This window comes from Rhinatrema bivittatum, chromosome 4, assembly GCF_901001135.1.
Source record: "Rhinatrema bivittatum chromosome 4, aRhiBiv1.1, whole genome shotgun sequence".
In the NCBI taxonomy this organism is placed as follows: domain Eukaryota; kingdom Metazoa; phylum Chordata; class Amphibia; order Gymnophiona; family Rhinatrematidae; genus Rhinatrema; species Rhinatrema bivittatum.
The window spans coordinates 110379138-110399482 of NC_042618.1; the positions used below are offsets into that span (position 1 = coordinate 110379138).

At 42.6% G+C, this 20345-nt stretch overlaps 1 protein-coding gene across 1 annotated transcript in view; it reads left to right on the forward strand.

Annotated features, from left to right (window-relative positions):
* Window positions 1-2710: 2710 nt before the first annotated feature.
* MAPKBP1 (mitogen-activated protein kinase binding protein 1) overlaps window positions 2711-20345 on the forward strand; it is a 408115-nt gene continuing 390480 nt past the window's right edge. Inside the window, exons 1-2 of the mRNA XM_029597450.1 lie at window positions 2711-3434; window positions 4705-5044. Of these exons, the coding sequence (XP_029453310.1) occupies window positions 4928-5044 (117 nt within the window). The 5' untranslated portion in view covers window positions 2711-3434; window positions 4705-4927. The remainder of the gene's footprint in view (window positions 3435-4704; window positions 5045-20345) is intronic.

Genomic DNA, 20345 nt, shown 5'->3' on the forward strand with positions numbered 1-20345 from the left:
CATCATAGCGGTATTCATGTGATCAAAGTATCAATTCCAAAGTGGACAGCGAATACTTTAAGAGTTTTCATCCAACACTGGGGTACCTAATGATTTTTAAAGCCTTTGCATAGGCTTATAGTCACGATAGCCGTATTAAGTACAGCCCGCGGTATGACGTCAATAGTTTTATCAACAGCTGTGTAGAGAGAGACGCCGGATTTGCGAGTGAAGACGCCGCTCACGGTAACGAGTTCACCACGAAAGACAGTAAGTATACTTTTATAGCTTAGAGAGTGGGGTATTAACCTTTTTTAAACAGTAATTGATCAGTTTTCAATAAGATTTAATGATAGCGGTATTTTCAGGTCCATATGCAGACTCGGTTCCATCCCGGTTCCCGCAGCCCCTGAAGCAGGCAAGCGCCGAAACATGGACCATGTCGGGCCGGCGGAATAGACCCGAACCCAGCCGCAAAAAACTTATGCACTAATTGAAAGAAAAAGAAGGTAAAGGGTCAGTCCGCTAGACGGGGGAACTGACGGGAGAATTGAGCAATGGACAATATAGTTAAAAAAGTAAAAAGAAAATTAATATAAAAATTGGATTGAAAAAACAAATAAAGAATAAAATACGGGAGCCAACCTAGGGGGGCAGTCAGAACACAAGGCTGCTTCAGGATCGGCACCCGCACAAATATCCTCATAACAAGCAGTTCCCTTGTTATGTATTTGGTTGCAGTGGTATTGCACAAGGCAACGAGGTTAGTTGATATATAGTTAAATCACAGTTAGCAGGATTCACATTTTTTTAAAAACTGAAAGGATGGGGAAACCCGATGGTGAGCTTCGTAGTGAAATGGGTTATGGGTGGATGGCAGCAGGGGAAGGGGATTAAAGGAAACCCATAAGGTATTCCGAGTTGATCGAAATAGCTGAGCATCTGGGATTGGTATGTTGGTTTGTACACGAAGTGGCTTTATTTCAGGTGGCTTTTTCTTTAGCTTTTTTTGGAGCTACCAGAATAAGTGAGTTGGTAGCGTGCTCTAAGCGCAATGCACGTGGTACGGGGTTGATGGTGAACCAGGTGCAGATATAAGGTGATTCGGTATCAGTATACACTCAGAAATCCAAGACAGACCAAAGAGGTCGAGGTCATTTTCTTAGGTTAGTGGCCGCAGGAAATGCTAGTGTGTGTCCTGTGAGCAGAGTAACGGAATATTTACAGATACGTCAGAGAGTCGGGGGATCCTTTTTGGTCCATGACGATGGATTCCCATTAACTAATTTTCAGTTCACAAGAAATTTAAAAAAGGTTGTGAAAGCTTTGGGTTGGGAGGTTGAGCGTTATAGTTCGCATTCCTTCCGTATCGGCGCAGCCATGACAGCGGCTGAATGCAGATGGTCGGAGAGTGAGATAAAAGTAATTGGCAGATGGAAGTCCAATGCTTTCACATCTTATGTACGAAGATAATGGGGACAGGGTTGGTGGACCAGATTTCATCAAATTTTCTTCTTTTACAAAGCACAGGGGGGGCAAGACAGCAGCAAGGATGTGTCTGGGTCGTGGGCCATTCTTCTGTACACTGGGCACAGGATCGAGCAGTTGGAAGACCTTACGGGGGAGCACCTGCAGTTGGAGAAACAGCAATGGTGGATTCAGTGGTGGGGGAGAAGGGGAATGCGTTGGTCTGAATTGTTGTCTCTCTTGCAAGAGCGGGCGGCGGAATGGGGCATACTGAATCTCATGAGTCTTCACTTAGGGGGTAATGACATTGGGAAGGGGACCTGTAGGGCACTACTTTCTAACATGTGGAAGGATATGGCCAAGGTGTTGGGGGATGTGGCCGCACATAAAAGTTGGGTGGTCAGATATAATTATTAGGTGGAAATACAGGGAAGAGTTGAGCTGGAGACATGGGGTTAAAAAATTAAACAAGCAAAGTGGTAGGCGGGTCATACAAGAAGGGGGGTTCTGGGTGCGGCATGAATGGGCATGGGAGGTAGGGAAATGATCTTGCATCCGTGCATTACTCTCTCTTTTTTCTTTTTTAACTTGCTTAGCATCAAACTTTGTCTTCTCCACGCTCCCCTTTATAAACGAAAGTTCTTCCCTACACTTCAGCAACTGGAATCCCTGTAGGGCCTCCTCACCTCCTTCATTCATCCTCTTAGTCAACTCTCCTGAAGACCCTGCTCTTCCTACAGCTCAGCTCAGAGTTTAACAATATAGTACCGTGCTCACTGAACCTAAACTTTCCCTTATCATGAGGTCTATGTCTTTCTCTCCCTTCTTTGGTGCCAGATCCAGTATGGCTGCCCTTGGAAGTAAGCTCTTCCAGTTCTAATTGTACATGAAAAGTGGCTAATTAGAAAGATCTTTAGTAATTTATTTTTAGTTATTTGGATTTATTACCCATCATTTTAATACAAAATGTAACCAAGGCTTATTAGAAAAGTAACATAGGCAGAGATCACTATAAATATAGCTGCCTAATACTATTTTTTTCTTGATAAACTAAAAAGACTTTATGAAATCTTTAAACCCTAATCTAGCCTTAGAAACTAAATTAAAAAGACAATAACGCTTTTACTTTTTTTTCTTTAGCAGCAAGTTGAACTATTCTAGACTAGACATGTTTTTGCCTGCTCTATTTGACAAACATGCTCACAAGATCAGTTTTCTTGTAAACCGCCCCTTCCTCCCTGCTGCTGTCTTTAATTCCAGGATCCCTCTCCCAAGCATGCGATGAACTGCAAAGGATTTTAGAGAGAAACAACAACAACAAACGAGGCTCTAAGAGATTCCCGGAACTGTAGTAATGGATAAAAAATGAATAAAGTGGCTGCGCATGGGCCACGGGGGAATCTACAGACGACGCCTTGGCTGCTGCGCTAACCCTGCAGTAGGACCCACTTTGCTCTGGTCTTGACTAGCGCGGATTGAGCAGTGCCGGCTGCCATAGCTCGCTCAGCTGCTGCTGCAGCGGCGGCTGGGAGGGGGAGGCTCTGCTCTAGGCAGCCCTCAGCGGAGGTTTTAGGGCTTGGAAGCCGGTTCTGCTGCTGGTGTGCGGGGAGTGCCTAGCCTGTTCCTCCCAGCTCGGACGTAAAGCGTAGCCGTGGTCCGGTTGCAGAGTCCCGGCGCTGCTGAGCGCAGCTCTACACCAGCCAGACTTTGCATTTAGTAGTTTTTAAATCTCTGGAAGTGGGAAGAGGTCCATCTTTTGTCCTGATCTGTTGCCACCTCGCTGCTGTACAGATTGGAGCTGTGACTGTTTTCTGTGTAGTCAGAGGCTACAAAAAGAAAAGAGACTGCTGGAGGATTTATATGTGCTAATTTGCATGAAGAGGTAGAATTATATATTTTTTAATCTATGCACTTCACCACCAGCCAAATCCCAACTCTAACAAAAACGTCGGCAGAGAATCGTAGCACCAGCCAAGATAATGTTTTAGGTGATGTGATTGAATTATTCTAATTCGCATATACATATTTTTTTTTTGCTTGTAAATGTTTTTGTTAAACAAAACAGAACTGATGATTCAGGGCTCGTGATCTTGCTGACTTAAGCGGTTTTTCCACTTGTAGTCTGGGTTGTTTTACGGCATATCTACTCCTGCTGTTAAATCGAAAATCCGCTTATATTGTGTTTTCATAAAGTGGTTTCCTTGCACACAGACGTTTTTCAGCAGAACTTAATATCCTGCTACTTATCCCATTAACTTAGTATTTTTCTTAGTACACTTACAAATATGGCACATACGATGGAAGCATGAGTATCTTATGCTTGCTTTCTAGAGACTATGATTCGCGTTTTAAAACGTGTAAAAAAGCATGTTATCTAAATTTCAATAGTTATTGTGGACCCGTGAGATCGGTGACGACCGGCCCGGGGATTCGCCGCCCAAGCCGGCCCAGGAGATGAGCTTCGTTTTTGGGTATTGGGTCGGGTTTGGGTTCGGGCGCTGCGTGGAAAAAAAATCATTTTCCCGCGGGTCGTTTTTCGGCGAAACGGTTCGGGAAAAACGAATCGCGAAAAAAACCACTCAACCCTTTAAATTTCCTTTACTACAACCTCCATCCCGATTCCTGCCCAAGACTTACTAAAAGCCCTGGTGGTCCAGCGGGGTCCCGCCAACAATCTTTCCCTCTCGGGCCAGTATTCAAAATGGCGCCGATAGCCTTTGCCCTTACTATGTCACAGGGGCTACCGGTGCCATTGGTCGGCCCCTGTCACATGGTAGGAAGATGGCGCCGGCCGCCCATTGCTCCTAGCATGTGACAGGAGCCAACCAATGGTACCGGTAGCCCTTGTGACATAGCAAGGGCAAAGGCTATCGGCGCCATTTTGAATGCTGGCACGTCCGATGGCCCGAGAGGGAGAGATCCCTCGGGCTTTTAGTAAGTCTTGGGGAGGGATTGTGGGAGTGGGTGGGTCGTAATAAAGGAAATTTGAAGGGCTGGGATGGTTTTTGTTTTTAAATAAATCTGTAGTCTGTCGAGCGCGGCTCTGTCAAGGCCGCGCTCGGCAGACCACGTGATTACAGCGACCGGCCCACCGGGGGATGCCCGATCCCCTGATAGGCCAATCCGCCCCTGCGTGGGAAAGACCAATTGGAAGTGTTTAAACGTTTACATTTTAGTTTTATTGTAATCAAGAAAACGTTGTCCGTTGCATACTGCAGTTTTCACTGTTTAAATTTGGTTTTATGTCTGTGTTTTTAGATTATGAGTGTGTGAGATCCGGCGAAGAAAAAGAGGAAGAAAGTGGTGCTTGTTTGGTTTTAACACAAAAGATTTTAAATGTATGTATAGACTTTGCCCATATAAAATTTGATACTGAAGGACATGGTGACAGAGAAGAGCCGCTGGGACTTGGAGCTAGATTTTACTTTGTCCATAAAATTGGACTGGTTTTAGAAGATAATTTTACTCTCATCCTCAAACTATGGCTGCATTTGAAGGATCTACTATCACTAGTCGGCTTAAAAACCTGCTCCGCTCCCCTTCCATTAAACTCAGGAGGCACAAGCCTGGGGCCAAGAAAGTGGACATCGGCAGTAAGGTAAGTGAGCTTTCATCATTAAAATGATTTCAAATGGTACTAGAATTCAAATCTGCTTATTTCCTTGATTTTAGATGGAACTGTTTTGCGAAAGAAAAGTTTATGAAGTTTGAAAGTACTGCTGCTTTTTTGTTATTTCGGTTTGCAGCATAATTCCTTGTTGTATGGATAGAGGCAGGCTGTATGGGGCTGGGGCTTTTGAGCCCAGGTGATCAGGATCATATTGAAGTGGCATATTTACAATGCATGGTTTTCAGCACCTGAGAAAAAAAACATATTGAGTATTAGGGATGTGAATCGTTTTAGGACGATTAAAATTATCGTCCGATAATTTTAATATCGTCTTAAACCGTTATGGAACACAATACAATAGAGATTCTAACGATTTATCGTTATAAATCGTTAGAATCGTGAGCCGGCACACTAAAACCCCCTAAAACCCACCCCCGACCCTTTAAATTAAATCCCCCACCCTCCCGAACCCCCCCCCCAAATGAGTTAAATAACCTGCGGGTCCAGCGGCGGTCCGGAACGGCAGCGGTCCGGAACGGGCTCCTGCTCCTCAATCTTGTTGTCTTCAGCCGGCGCCATTTTCCAAAATGGCGGCGAAAAATGGCGGCGGCCATAGACGAAAAAGATTGGACGGCAGGAGGTCCTTCCGGACCCCCGCTGGACTTTTGGCAAGTCTCGTGGGGGTCAGGAGGCCCCCCACAAGCTGGCCAAAAGTTCCTGGAGGTCCAGCAGGGGTCAGGGAGCGATTTCCCGCCGCGAATCGTTTTCGTACGGAAAATGGCGCCGGCAGGAGATCGACTGCAGGAGGTCGTTCAGCGAGGGTTCCGGCGCCTCGCTGAACGACCTCCTGCAGTCGATCTCCTGCCGGCGCCATTTTCCGTACGAAAACGATTCGCGGCGGGAAATCGCTCCCTGACCCCTGCTGGACCTCCAGGAACTTTTGGCCAGCTTGTGGGGGGCCTCCTGACCCCCACGAGACTTGCCAAAAGTCCAGCGGGGGTCCGGAAGGACCTCCTGCCGTCCAATCGTGTTCGTCTATGGCCGCCGCCATTTTTCGCCGCCATTTTGGAAAATGGCGCCGGCTGAAGACAACAAGATTGAGGAGCAGGAGCCCGTTCCGGACCGCTGCCGTTCCGGACCGCCGCTGGACCCGCAGGTTATTTAACTCATTTGGGGGGGGGGTTCGGGAGGGTGGGGGATTTAATTTAAAGGGTCGGGGGGGGGTTTTAGGGGGTTTTAGTGTGCCGGCTCACGATTCTAACGATTTATAACGATAAATCGTTAGAATCTCTATTGTATTGTGTTCCATAACGGTTTAAGACGATATTAAAATTATCGGACGATAATTTTAATCGTCCTAAAACGATTCACATCCCTAATACTCAATATGTTTTTTTTCTCAGGTGCTGAAAACCATGCATTGTAAATATGCCACTTCAATATGATCCTGATCACCTGGGCTCAAAAGCCCCAGCCCCATACAGCCTGCCTCTATCCATACAACAAGGAATTATGCTGCAAACCGAAATAACAAAAAAGCAGCAGTACTTTCAAACTTCATAAACTTTTCTTTCGCAAAACAGTTCCATCTAAAATCAAGGAAATAAGCAGATTTGAATTCTAGTACACACTCATAATCTAAACGCTAACAAAACAAGCAGACATACAAAAGAATATTGTGAAACATAACATACAGTTTATGTACATTGCAAAAGTAGGAGTGTCGCAAGACAGGTCAGGAATATATATTGGGGCCAATGCAATAAATCTGCCTGGAAAATGGGCGCTCAGTGTTGAGTGCCCACTTTCCTAACATGTGCCTAGCCAACTCTCCTGGGCATGCAATCAAATATTTAAATGAGGAGTCACGCTAAAAAGGAGGTGCTAGGGACAAATGTGCACTCCTAGTGCCTCCTTGGCAGCAGGCGCCCAGGAGAGGTGGCTGTTAGTGGGTTAGGAAAACAGACACTCAATTTTACGAGCATCTATTTTCCTAACCTGAGCACAGCCCGGGTTAGGCAAATGGATGTTTGTTAATTGAACGGTCCTGTTCCTAACCTGACTGCTGGCATGCTTATTTTTTAATTTAAAAAACAAATTTATTTTTTTTTAAACATTCTTGTCCTTCTGGTCCTCCGACTTAATATCGCCATGATATTAAGTTGGAGGAAGTACAGAAAAGCAGTATCTTCTGTTTTTCTGTACACTTTTTGGGCTGCTCAGAAATTGTCTGCTCTGGGCAGGCGATAATTTCTGAGGGTAAAAATGTGTGTGTCCAGGGCACTTTTTTTTTTTTTTTTAAATCTGGGGAGAATAGCTAACCGCGCTCATCAGCATGCATTTGCATGTGATGAGCGCTATTAGCTTTGCGGAGGGAGGGGGGGTTGGATGTGCTAATCCCCTTATAGAATAAAGGGTTGTGGATGCGCATCCACAACCCGCGTCCAACCATGGGTTAAATAGTGTGCTCGGCCCCATTAGGAGTACAACAGCAGAGCAGAACATTCACCAGCTCTGATCTCATGGAAATTCACTCTTCCCAACAGCATCAAGTGTATAATTCAATATTCCCAATATTTGTGTACCCCATATTTTATCATATGCCAACCTTCTTACATGGTAAAAGTCAGCTTTTCAATTGGAGCAATCTCATGTACTTGCTGCTGCCAATGTGACATTAGTGTACTTTTGTGTGTACAACTCTCGATTTTAACATGAGAGTTTAAAGCACAGAAATGTGCTCCTAAATATGAATAAAACTGGGAACACAACTTAGAGCATGCCTCCATGCAGGTCTCATGTTAATCAGGGTATTGACTGTTATTTCCCAATATAGAAAGGTGCATAGGTTTTCTGAAGTGGAGTAAAGTTTCTGGAGCTGAACCCAGAGTTCATGGTGTGGGGGGGTCTTGTGCTCTGGATGTATACATGTGCAACATTTTATGCACAAAGCAGGCTTTCTGTACACAGAACATATTTATATGCTTAAACTGTTATGTGCACTAAGCATGTCTTTCTGTGAATTTTTCCAGTTTGTGTTTGTTTCTTGTTTTGTTTTTTTTAAACTCTTGATGCACTGGCATACCTTTTATTCACAACCTAAAAATACTTCCAGTACAGTAAAGAAAATGCACTGAAGTTCAGTGTACTCTTTCCCCCCCCACCCCCCAACTCGTTTTATTACATTGAAGTCACACTTTGTGTGATCCGTGATGGGACATCCCAGGTTGTTCATAAACCAGTTGAATACATCTTAAAACTATATAAACCTAATAAAAATTGATCTGCCTCTCCATTATGGAGCTCTGCATTAAGCTACCTAATAGACCACATGTTTACCAAGTATTGAATGCTTTTTGGAAGTTGAAGAAATCCTTTTTGGTAAACCTACTCGCTAGGAAGCCTATTCTACAGGGTAGAGGCTATTCCTGAAAAACCCCTTAGCCTTGTTCTCTGTAAACTGGCTTCCTTTGAAGGGATGCATGACAACTCATCTTGAAATGAATGTCTCTCAAGAGTTTGAGTATAAGCAGTTAAAGTCAACTTGCAAAATTTCCCTACACAAAAATTCCCAACAGGTGTAAGTTAAGATGATAAAGTGCAACAGGAAATAAACTGCAGTCGTTCCCCCCCCCCCAACAAACAGGCAGATCAAAGGGAAAGAAAGATAAAAGGTCCTGGGAGTGACAATGGAAGAGGGTTATGGAGGTCCTAGGATGGAAGGGGCAAGAGTGCAGAGGGCCCAGAAGTGATGGTGGAAGGAGTGCGGAGGTCCTAGGAGTTAGAGTGGAGGTGCTCAGTTGTTTCGTCTCAGACAGTAGGTCACTTGTTCATATGAATCAGATATGACCAAACTAGGTCTTGTCTTTAATGTTTTGCCAATTAATATTTAATTTTTAATGTAATTTTAATTCTTTGATAAACTGTTAACATTTTAATACTGTGAAACATTTTGTTTGAGAAAATTTGATTTTGTTGTGTGTTATGTGTGTTTGACATATGTTTGTTGTTGTAAATCACTTAGAGTGCTTCATTGAAGCAATTTATAAGTACATTATTTTGGTAAATATCAAAGTTGATTCTGCCCAGTAGTTTATTTTCATTTGAGATTTCTATTTTGCTTTTCCTGGCTGGTTAGCCACTTCAAAGCGGATCACAGTGGTTAATCTGGTTGAAACATATTACATGCAATTTACAATATAGAGAATATAATAAGTTGCTATTATATTTTTTTTCTCTGAGTTAATGTGCTTCTAATCCAGTTCAGCCAGTTTTTCCTGGAAGGTTTCTAAGAGTTATTAACTTCTATATTGGAATATTGATGAAACAGCAGTAACAGGCTCCTCAAATATTCAGTGTGTGTGATAAGTTTGCTTTCTGCTTGGGCTGTGGTGGCTCTTTAGGTTTTTGATTATGGCAGAAGATTTAATGAAATGTTCACACCTCTATAATAATTATTATTCAACACATCCTGTATAATAAAGAATATAGCCAAAGGGAAAGGTTATTATTAATCCATGAATTAGGCAGCTGGAGATAAGTTTTTGAAACTGGGTCATTGATTTTTTTTTTAAACTGTGCCAGAGCAAGGAATATAAAGATTAAGAATCTGTGAAGATGTGCTAGAGCAGCAATGCTGGCAAACTCTTCAGAGGTGTCCGCTAGGTTCTGTTGTTCTCTCTTTACTGCTCTTAGGTCTCCTTGTTTGCCCTATTTTTTTAATTAAAAAGATTTTATGGTGGTTGTACTCTTTGGTCTTACTGCACACATTCCTTGAGTGTACTGTTACTTCTTAGCTTTTCTATAGCGCTACTGCCCATATGCAGTGCTGCACAGCCTATTCATAGGAGACGTCTCTGCTTTGGGGGGCTAGCAGTCTGATAAAGAGACAGATAAGACTTCAGGAAATGTTATTTATTAAACTCAACAAGGCTGTGATCAGGGTGTGCCAGGGTTTACAACTTTAAAAGCAACCTCCTAAAAAGGATTTTAGCTGAGATTTTGAATATGGCTACCGAGGGGTTATGACGCGCCAACTCAGGAGGGCTGTTCTAGGCATACAATACAGCAAGATGGAAAGCAGGGCATTAGGAGTTGGTGATGGAGGAGAAGGGTACAGGTGAGAGCAGCTTGCCCAATTAATAGAGATTATGAGGAGGGGTATAAGAAGAGAAGAGAGGTAACAAGCTGCAAAGTGAATGCACTTGTAGGAGAAGCTTGAACTGTATATGAAAGTGACAGACGAGAAGCCAATATAGTGACTTCAGTAAAAGGGCTTACCTGGTTATAAGGACACTGGAGGATGAAAAGGCATTTTTGCTATGTTTGTTTATGTGGTTTTGATGAGGATCAGGAGAGAAGTTATTCAGTTTAGATCTTTTATAATAACAGTGGCTAAGTGGGAGAATTCAGGGCTTAATTTCTGGGGGGATGGCCTGGAAACACAGTACCTCCACTTCTGTTTAAGACTTGAGGTAGAGCTGCAGGAAAGAGGGGAGGAAGGATTGAACCAGGAGTAAACCGAGCAGAGAACATCCACTCTGCTCACTAATGCAGCCTCTTCACTCCTGTTTCCTGCTCCCTTCCTACAGGGAAAGGTAAGAGTTGGGTGTGATCTTGAAGTAGACCAAAGGAGGCAGAGTAGAACTGGCAGTATAAATCAGCTCTGACTTCCCCACAGAAAGGCAGCAGAACTGGTGGTGTAAATTGGTTTCAGCTGCCTGCTGAAACAAAGTAGAGACAGTGGTGGCTCAGATCATTTGTGGCCCAACAGCCCCCAGAGAAAGCAGAGCAGAGAGTTAGAGCTTCTTATCCTGAGACAGGAGCAGTCACATGGCTCTGAATTTTGTTCAGTTTCCTGGCACGATTGAGGGGGCCATGAGAGAGGAAAATTTGAAGCAACACAATGTAAAATGTTGTCAGTCCCCCCTGCTGCTTTTGTTACTGGGTGTGTGTGTGTGAGAGAATGAGTATGTTTTTAGAAAATACATTTCACACCTGTCCTTGGCCCCTCCCCCTAATGCAGGTCATACCTGCCTTCATCCCACCCCGTCCACTCCTTCTCCACCTTCCCTCCCCAATCCATACTTCCCAATTCCACTTCCTTTTTGTCTACAAATGAAACTCTGGGAGAATCTATTTTATCAATCAAAACACCTCTCCAAAAAAGGAGGAATTATACTTTACCCTTACTGCCTCAAAACAAAGTTTTTTGGGAAATTGTATCAGAATAAATGTGCCTTCACAGTCGCCTGGCTCTTGCCCACATAGGGCTGCAACCAGTATCGTGTATGTAGCACACACAGTCACTTCATTTACTCTTTCCCAACACGCTTTTTTTGTATTTTAAAACCCCATCACGACTACTTACTAAAAACCTAACTCTCACTCACTATTCCACTGAGAACTTCGCCCACACCTAAGAGCTCCACACAAATCCTCACAACATATTTTTCAAATTTTTGATCTTTGACACGTTTAAACGCTTATCTCTTTCTTTTTTTTCTCTCCACTCCCGCTATTCATTCAGCTCATAGTTTCGTAGTGCCGCTGTTATATACACACTCCCGTGCCTCCCGACATCGATGTTTCGGCGGAAACACCCACCTTCTTCAGGGGATCTCTCTTTCAGTGCTGGCCGTAACCGGCTCCTTTCCCCAGCTCTGTCTCAAGAAATGGCGCTTGTCTATTTTATACCATCTTCCTGATACAAAAATCATTCAAAGGGTTTACAAAAGCAGTTCCAGATTTCCAGATAAAAACCATAAGACAATACAACAAAACAAACCAGTCCTCCTCTCCCCCGTACCAGCTAGCGACACAGCCAGATATAGTCATCCAATCGAATTACACTTCCTGCCCATGATTCCAGCCCCAGGAAGAACACACAGCGCCCTATAACCAGGCCAAGAAAAAAGATCTTATAACCCAGCATATGTAGATTAGACACGATAAAGGAACTAAAACAAGACCACGGGGAAAGCAAACGTAAACTGGGGAAAAGGGCCAAATAGAAGAAAACCACACAAGCCAACAAATCTCTTATAATCCCATGAAATATCCAAGCCTTCAACTCCTTTCCTGAAAGCCAGGACATTAACCTCCATCCTGTCTTCCTGCTCAGCCTCAGCTCCTGGCCTGGCTTGTACCACTCAAGCTATGAAAATTATGCATACGAATATTCCCTTAGGTATGAAATACTCACATGAACAACAAACAAAAGAGATCAAAACTCATGTGGCAAGCAAAACAAATTTTGTATGAAAATCCAGGGCTTTTATAACTCAGTCCTTGGGACCCCTAACCAAGTCCAACTTTCAAAATATCTACTGTGAATTTTCATCAGCTATATTAACATGTCTTTGATAGAAAGAACATGTTAATTTGCATATTGGTTTATCCTGAAGACCAGACTAGATGAAGGATCTTGAGGAAGAGAACTTTTTAAAAGACATCTTTATATCCATGCATGACGACATAGGTGAAAACATTTTGTGAAAGTAAAACATTCACACAGTCTCCAAAGATGAGTGCCCACGTCTGAAATTTAGTGATTCAGAGCTTCTCTCCTGCTACACTGACTTGACATTCACACATGGCTATAAAACGGTCTTTAATACTTAAAAAAAAAAATTCTCTGTGATGGTGTGTGTTTTTGTTTGCTTAATCGCGTGTTATGATAATGAATCATGAAACCGCCACAGGCTCGTTCATAACAAAAAATCAGTTCAAGCTGCCTTTTCATTCCTTTAAGACCTGTATTTAACATCGGCTGTGGGTTGTTATGAACTTACAGGGAGCTTGTTTAGAGCCGCCCTCTTTGGAGGTTTACAGCCAGATTATTTTTGCACTTTAAAGTTAGGAGTAACATTAGGAAATATTTCTGTGTGGGAAAGAGTGATACATGAATGGAAATTCATCTCAGTGGAGGTAGTGGAGGCGCAAACAGTAACAGCATTAAAAAAAAAAAAAAAAAGGGGGCCTGGACAAGAGTGCAGGAGCTCCTTAGTTGTGAAGGGAACATCTCAGAGATCAGCTGTGATCTATAGCATTGCAAAAGGGAGAGAGCTGGACAGACTAAAAAAAAAAACACCCCAAACATCTCTAAACCTACCCCTTGTTTTTCACCGGAGCTAAAGAAACTAAAACTTGTCAGAAGAAGGTTGAAACAGAAGTGGTGGAAGTATAGCACTGCAATCTGATGGAAACCCTTGCAAGTGACAGCAGGCAGCCTATGTATTAATTAAGCAAAGAATTCACACAGAGAGCAATTTCAGACAGCAAATAAACTACTAGAACCTTCTTCCTCCCGCCCTAGTGCTCTACCATGAGGCATGCAGTAACAAGCTAGCAAAATATACCTCTGAAAAGATTGCACAGAGCTGGACTCTAATACCAGAGAGATGAACTACTGTTTTCACCCTTTACAAGAGTAAATCGTAGATGCTCTTCTATCCAATATAAAACCTACAGTGTGCTGCAAGGAACCCTGCTCCTCCTAGATTGTCGGACATGCCAAATCCGAACTTCTTGATACGTCTTCAATCATTATGAACATGTCTTTGACTGAAGGATGCCTACTATCTTGCTTAAAACAAGCAATAGTTGGACCAATCTTAAAGAAATCAAATCTGGACACCATTGAATTGTATAATTACTAAACAGTTTTAATCTATAATTTCTAGGTAAGATCACTGCAAACACTGACCAAGCATAGCTATCTGACCATCTGCAGACCACAAATGATCTGGACAAATTCCAGACAGGCTTAAGGCCAGGTTTTAGTACAAAGACAGTACTAATAAGCCTAGTTAATGAACTCTGTGTGTGGATCATGAACAGGCAACCCTACTGATAATCCTTAACCTTTTTGCAAGATTTGATACCATGACTATTAAATTCTTGCCTAGGGCTTGCAGGCCCAATACCAGCATGGTTCAAATCCTTCCTCCAGAATCGATCCCAGACTATCTCTTGGGGGGGACAGCATTATTGCATCCCCATGTTCTCTACTGTGAAGTTCCTCAGGAATATGTTTCTATCCCCAGGATTATTCAGTATTTACTTGGCCCCTCTAGGCAACTCATCAGAGACTATCAGATGATATGCAGCTACTAGTCCCTCTTTGCCCAGACCTCGACAATTGATTGTGAACTCGAATAAGTGCTTGGGAAAGATCTCTAGCTGGCTCCACCTAAGAAAATTGAAACCATTTTCACAAAAGACAGAAATTCTGAGGATAAGCAAAAAAAGACTCCAGCTGCTTAAACGCGTAGGTGATCCTTGAAGGGGGACAGCCCTGCTTTTCAGCCATCAGCTTCGCAACTTGGGATTCATACTACATTCTAAATTCACAATAGAAGCTTAACTCCTAGCAGTACTTAAATCGTTATTCTTTCAGGTATGTCAGCTACGCCATCTCCATCTCTTCCTTACCAACCCTGCCTTTGCTGCAGTCATTCAGGCATGTGTGATCTCCCACCTAGTTTATTGCTGTACAGTAAAATCCCATAAATACTCAACTAGTACTTAGAGTGCTGTAGCTCAGATGCTACTGAATACAAGATCATTTGAAAGAATCGCCTCAAATTGTATAATCTCTACATTGGCTTCTAATGCTCTATGGAGCCAAGTTCAAAATTCTAGTTCTGACTTTTTGTCCTTGATGAAATTGTTCACCATTTTTCCTTGGATCCAAATTCATCTTATATGCCCTTCTTCCCTTTGCTGCAAGCCCACCAAGTTGTACCAACACCTAAAGAACTGCACCACAGAAAAATCCTTTGCCGAACTTATCATACCAACCCACATCCTGCTAGTCTTCAGAAAGCATTTAAAAACATGGCTGTGTGAAGCATTTGGTCTAGAAGCCCATCTCTTCCCCTTGCCACCTGCCCTTAGTCACTTTAATTATTATATCCCTGCATTCTTTATGCCTTTACCTATTTGTACCTTTTTCAGATGTTAACCCGATTTATAATGTACGTATCTTATCATAGACTTTAAGATTTTGTGATTCACTTTGAGATCTTTAGTTGGAAAAAATATATACAGAGTGATGATGGCTAGATAGGCATCATATTCTCTATTCCTGTATCACTTGAAAAAAAAAAAAAAGAGCCAGTCTATAAATTCATACTAACCTAAAAGCACATAGGATACAAGCTCCCAATTTAGTAAATGGTAATGTCAGGGAGCCAATCGGTGTTTGTAAAGGCTTAAACACCCAGACTTCTCATTCAGCCACCATTTAGCGGTCACTATATCAAATGTCTTTTTTCTTTAAATTTTTCATTTTTAATTGCAAATAAAACCCCAACAGCAGCTGATGTTTTGTTATTTATTTATTTATTTATTTATTTAAAGAATTTATATACCGGGGTTCCTGTATAGTATACATATCACCCCGGTTTACAAGGAACCATAACTATCGCTAAGGAACCGTAACTATCGCTTCATTATTATTAGTTCATTCATTATTATTATTCATTATTAGTATATGTTATATACTGTGTGAGGGGAATATTTCAAATGGTGAACTTATCTGAAAAGCCATGCTCTCCTCTGCACTGCTCACAGTCTCACAGTGCTGGTAACGAGGGAAATCCTGAAGGGACGACTGTCCTCGGAGATGCTAAGTTTAAAAGCGGAAGCAGATGACTTACATACATGATGTAAGAATCCATTCTCCTGCAAAATGCCAAAACACGCAGTCATTTTAAGTAATATTGAACAGTTTACACGCCCAATAAAACAAGTGTATGTCCAGGTGAAAAACAAAATACAATATGGATGAGCCCTCCATCTTTTGAAAGAGAAGCCATTGAAGATCGTGGTGCTAGCTCTGTACGCCCAATAACACGGCCACTCTGTGAAACCACACGACCCAGGAATATAAATGTCCCAGCTTCGGAGAAATGCAGCAAAATCACATTCGGCATTCAGTCCCTTAAGGACCAAAGTACAAAAGTGGTGTGGATCCAGCATTGTTCAGGTCAAAGTAGTTTCCCTGGAAGATCACCCCCACACCAGTTCCTAGAAATCTGGTCGATGATGCAGAATCATAAATCTCTAACTACATGGCTGAATTCCGTGGAGTTGTTGCACAAAGATGGTTTAAGCACCTCTTATGTGGGATGATTCTGATGTTTACTGCTGTAGTGGTCTCGCCTCCATAAAATTTCTTTCAAGGGCAACAGATAGTGCACACCACAAATGAAGACTGACAGATGGTATTGTGCTTCAGATTGATGGTCCTCTAGACTGATGGTACGAATAGTGTGTCCATGTGCATAGAAACTGGACATATTGGGGCGGATTTTCAGACTCCGCGAATAGGCCTACTTTTGTTTGCGCTCCAGGCGCAAACAAAAGTACGCTGGATTTAGTAGATACGCGCGGAGCCGCGTGTATCTACTAAAAACCTGATCGGCGCGCGCAAGACTATCGATTTTTGTATAGCCGGCGCGCGCCGAGCCACGCAGCCTACCCCCGTTCCCATCCAAGGCCGCTTCGAAATCGGAGCGGCCTTGGAGGGAATCCTCTAACGCCCTCCCCTCACCTTCCCCTCCCTTCCTCTACCTAACCCACCGCCCGGCCCTGTCTACAACCCCCCCTTACCTTTCTCCAGGGATTTACGCCTCTCAGGAGGGAGAAGTAAATCCCCGCGCGCGAGCGGGCCTCCTGCGCGCCGGGCCGCGACCTGGGGGCGGGTACGAGGGCGCGGCCACGCCCCCGAAACGCCACGGCGACCGGGCACGCCCCCGACACGCCCCCCTCGGAGAACCCCGGGACTTACGCGAGTCCCGGGGCTCTGCGCGCGCCGGTAGGCCTATGTAAAATAGGCTCACCGGCGCGCAGGGCCCTGCTCGCCTAAATCCGCCCGGTTTTTGGGCGGATTTAGGCGAGCAGGGCTCTGAAAATCCGCCCCATTGAGTAGGAACCACAAACTTTGTTTTACCTACTAATGAGGAGCCTGAGACAACATATCTGTTCCTTGTTGGGAAAAATCAGAACAGAAAATGATATTACGTAAGTTAGTCCCCCCTGGTGTAAGCTCATGAAAAAGAATGTAACTGTAAAATGTGCCAGTGCTTTAAATGGAAGCCCTCACTTTCCTGGACTAAGCTTGAGAAAGGTAGGACACAAGTGACCTGCTAGTTGTTTTCTCTTGAGGTTTTAAACAAAACCATTCACAATGACTAAATTTTGGCTCCCAAGTAAGCTTTACTTAATTAATGCAAATCATGGATAACCTGTAGCCAAAAACCATTCAAAAATCAACCTGCTTGAGATTGGAAATTGGCAGAGAGAGTGCAGATGTATCATAATTTGTAAGAATTGACTAATGTGCAAGTCTATTATGATTTGACAGCGCCCTTGGATGTGCGCTGTCAAATCATAAAGGACATTTCTGTCAGTAGGCTTATGAAATAGAGGGGTCTTGAAGCCATCACTGGTCTTCTCTGTAAGTAAAGCCAAATATGAAATCTGACGTTCTTATATTTCTAATGAAAACCTCAAATGAGAATCTAAGGAATTTAACCACTGAATAAAAATTTACAATTGGGGATGAGTCCCTCTCCATAAAAGACACACATCATTAAGATAGCATTTCCATGCAACTATTTATTGTTGGACAGGATGGTCAAGACTCTTAAGAATAGCCCCATGTAGATATTCATGTGATCCAGAGCCATTGTTGCTCCTTTGGAGGTGCTGCATATTGGTTTAAAAAAAAAAATTATGGTCAAAAGCAAAATATTTTTAAAGGCCATTTCCATGAGATAGACTAAAAAATCAATGGGACACTGATGGAATTGAAGACGTTGGTCTAGATGTGAAGTGGCTAACTTTTATGGTACATTTTGAGTGCAATGTTCGTATAGAGATCTAATATAGTCATGAGTAATCCAGTTGTGGCTGGATTCAAACGCTCCAACTGTGCGATCATGTCTTGGGAATCCTTAACATATGATTAAAAGTGGAACAAAGGGAGCAAGAAAGTGATCTACAAATTTTGATAATGTTTCTAAGAGCCAAACTTATGTAGAAAACAGAGACTTTTTGGGAGAGAGATTTTTTAAAGTAATGTCTCCTCTTTAAATGTAAAATAAATAAATAAACAAAACCATTAACAGCAGCATCCACTTGTAACATGCAGGGGCGGACAATTCCGGTCCTCGAGGGCCACAAACCAGTCTGGTTTCAGGGTATCTCTAAAGAATGTGCATGAAATAAATTTACATACAACTGAGGCTGAGTGCATGCAAATTTCTCTTATGTATATTCATTAGGGATATCCTGAAAACCAGACTGGTTTGCGGCCCTCAAGGACTGGAATTGCCCACCCCTGCTCTAGGGAGTAAATATTAAACGGTAGGACAGGTAGATTAACTTTACATAAGTGTGTTAATCCTGTTTTCCATATCTGACATGCTTTTGACTTCTGGTGTTTGCTCAGATTAGCATTCCAAAAGCTTTGTGAGCTGCAGGATCAAGAAATTTGTAAACAGTAAGAAATCACAGGATGTGGGTGTAACTAGTTTGGTGCCCACCCTAGTTACAGTAGATATGAGGTTTCACCCAATGCCTTCTATTAGTGTAATGTTCTTGTGTGTGCCTTTTGCATCCAAATATTTTTAGAAGCCTTTCTGATGACTAGTTTTCCTCCTGATACGTGTGAAGTGAATGTTTTTGTGGCAGGATTTCACTTGACATCTAAATACAGAATATTGGCTGATGAAACGTGCGTTAGAGCTTTGTGAGATGTTCAGCTGACACAAGTAAATGTTGAACAGTTGCTTGTGTTGTGGTAAGAATTCTTTTTTTAAACACTCAAACCTATTGTGTCTTCCTTCAAACACTTTTTTTGTAACCCCACACAGGCCTGGGAAACTGCAAAATAATGTAAATGAAAAACATTTGAAGCAAGCATCTCAATGAGAATGTAAAGCTGTGTTTGAGGAAACGGATTAGACCATATGAGGAGTTGGTTCAGGCGAAGTAGAATGACCCAGTGATGCAGGAAGATTGCAAGCTGAGGGTTCTTTGGAAATGTGCTTGGTTACTTAGCTTGCTTATGACCTTGATTTGCTAACCTTGGGAGAAGTACATAAGAATATAAGATTGCCATACTGGATCAGACCAAAGATCCATCAAGCTCAGTATCCTGTTTCTGGCAGTGGCCAATCCAGGTAATAAGTACCTTGCAGGATCCCAAAAGGAAAATATAGTTACATAGTAATGAAGGCAGAAAAGGACCAAATAGTCCATCCAGTCTGCCCAGAAAGCTTTTTGTAGTAGTAACTGCCGCTCCATGCAGGTTACCCCCATGTTTCTCTTAAGGGTAGTAATTGCTGCTCTTTGCAGTTATCCCCAAGCCTATGATGACCCACAAAAAGTGATTGCTGCTGATTTTACTGGGTGATGAGCCACCTTGAAAATTCAGGCAGTATTGCTTGACATACTTTGCTTATAAACTTGGCCTTAGAAGCAGTCCTATGTTTTTTTTCCTTATGTCTGTGTATCAGTTCCCTAGCATGTAAAAATCAAGGCCCATGATGGTTATCTGAATTCAATTTCCCCTTTCCTCCCCCCATGCCATTGAAATGGAGAGCGATGTTGCAGTTTGTGTCAAAAGCGTTAAGGATATTAATCCCCATGCTGCTCCATGCAAGGTTACTCCCATGCTTATCAGTACCCCCAGACCATAAAATTCGGGGCCCTTCGTGTTGTTGCCTGCATCAAAATCCCCCTTTCCCCCCTGCCATTGAAGCAGAGAGCAATGTTGCAGCTGCATTAAAAAATGTAAACCACATGTGGAAAATGCCAATGATTATATGTCAAGCGGAGAACCAGCAGAAATGAAGCTCAAAGGACCAACCTGTGCGTTAACACTATATTCACTTATTCACGGTAACAATGTATTTGTTATCAAAGTGCTGAAAGATACCTGCTCAAACACTTATAATCACTGGGTTCTTCGCTTGTTACTACACCGCCAACCGTTTTGAAATATTTATTTATAAAGCTCTATATTAAGCCAAAGACACAACGTTTGTTTGTCGCAGCAGCACTGATTCAAATGTCTGCCTTGCCCGACACAATGTGTGTTTTGTGACCTTCATCAGGGGCTTGAAAGTATATATTTCTAAAATAAAATAGAAAATATTAAATATCTATCAATTCCCAACCTCAAAGAAAATAGTTTACCAAAAATACATACATGTCTTTGCAAACAAGAAACTTCTCCCTTTATGTCATAGTGGCCGAGGCGTTTCTAAACGGA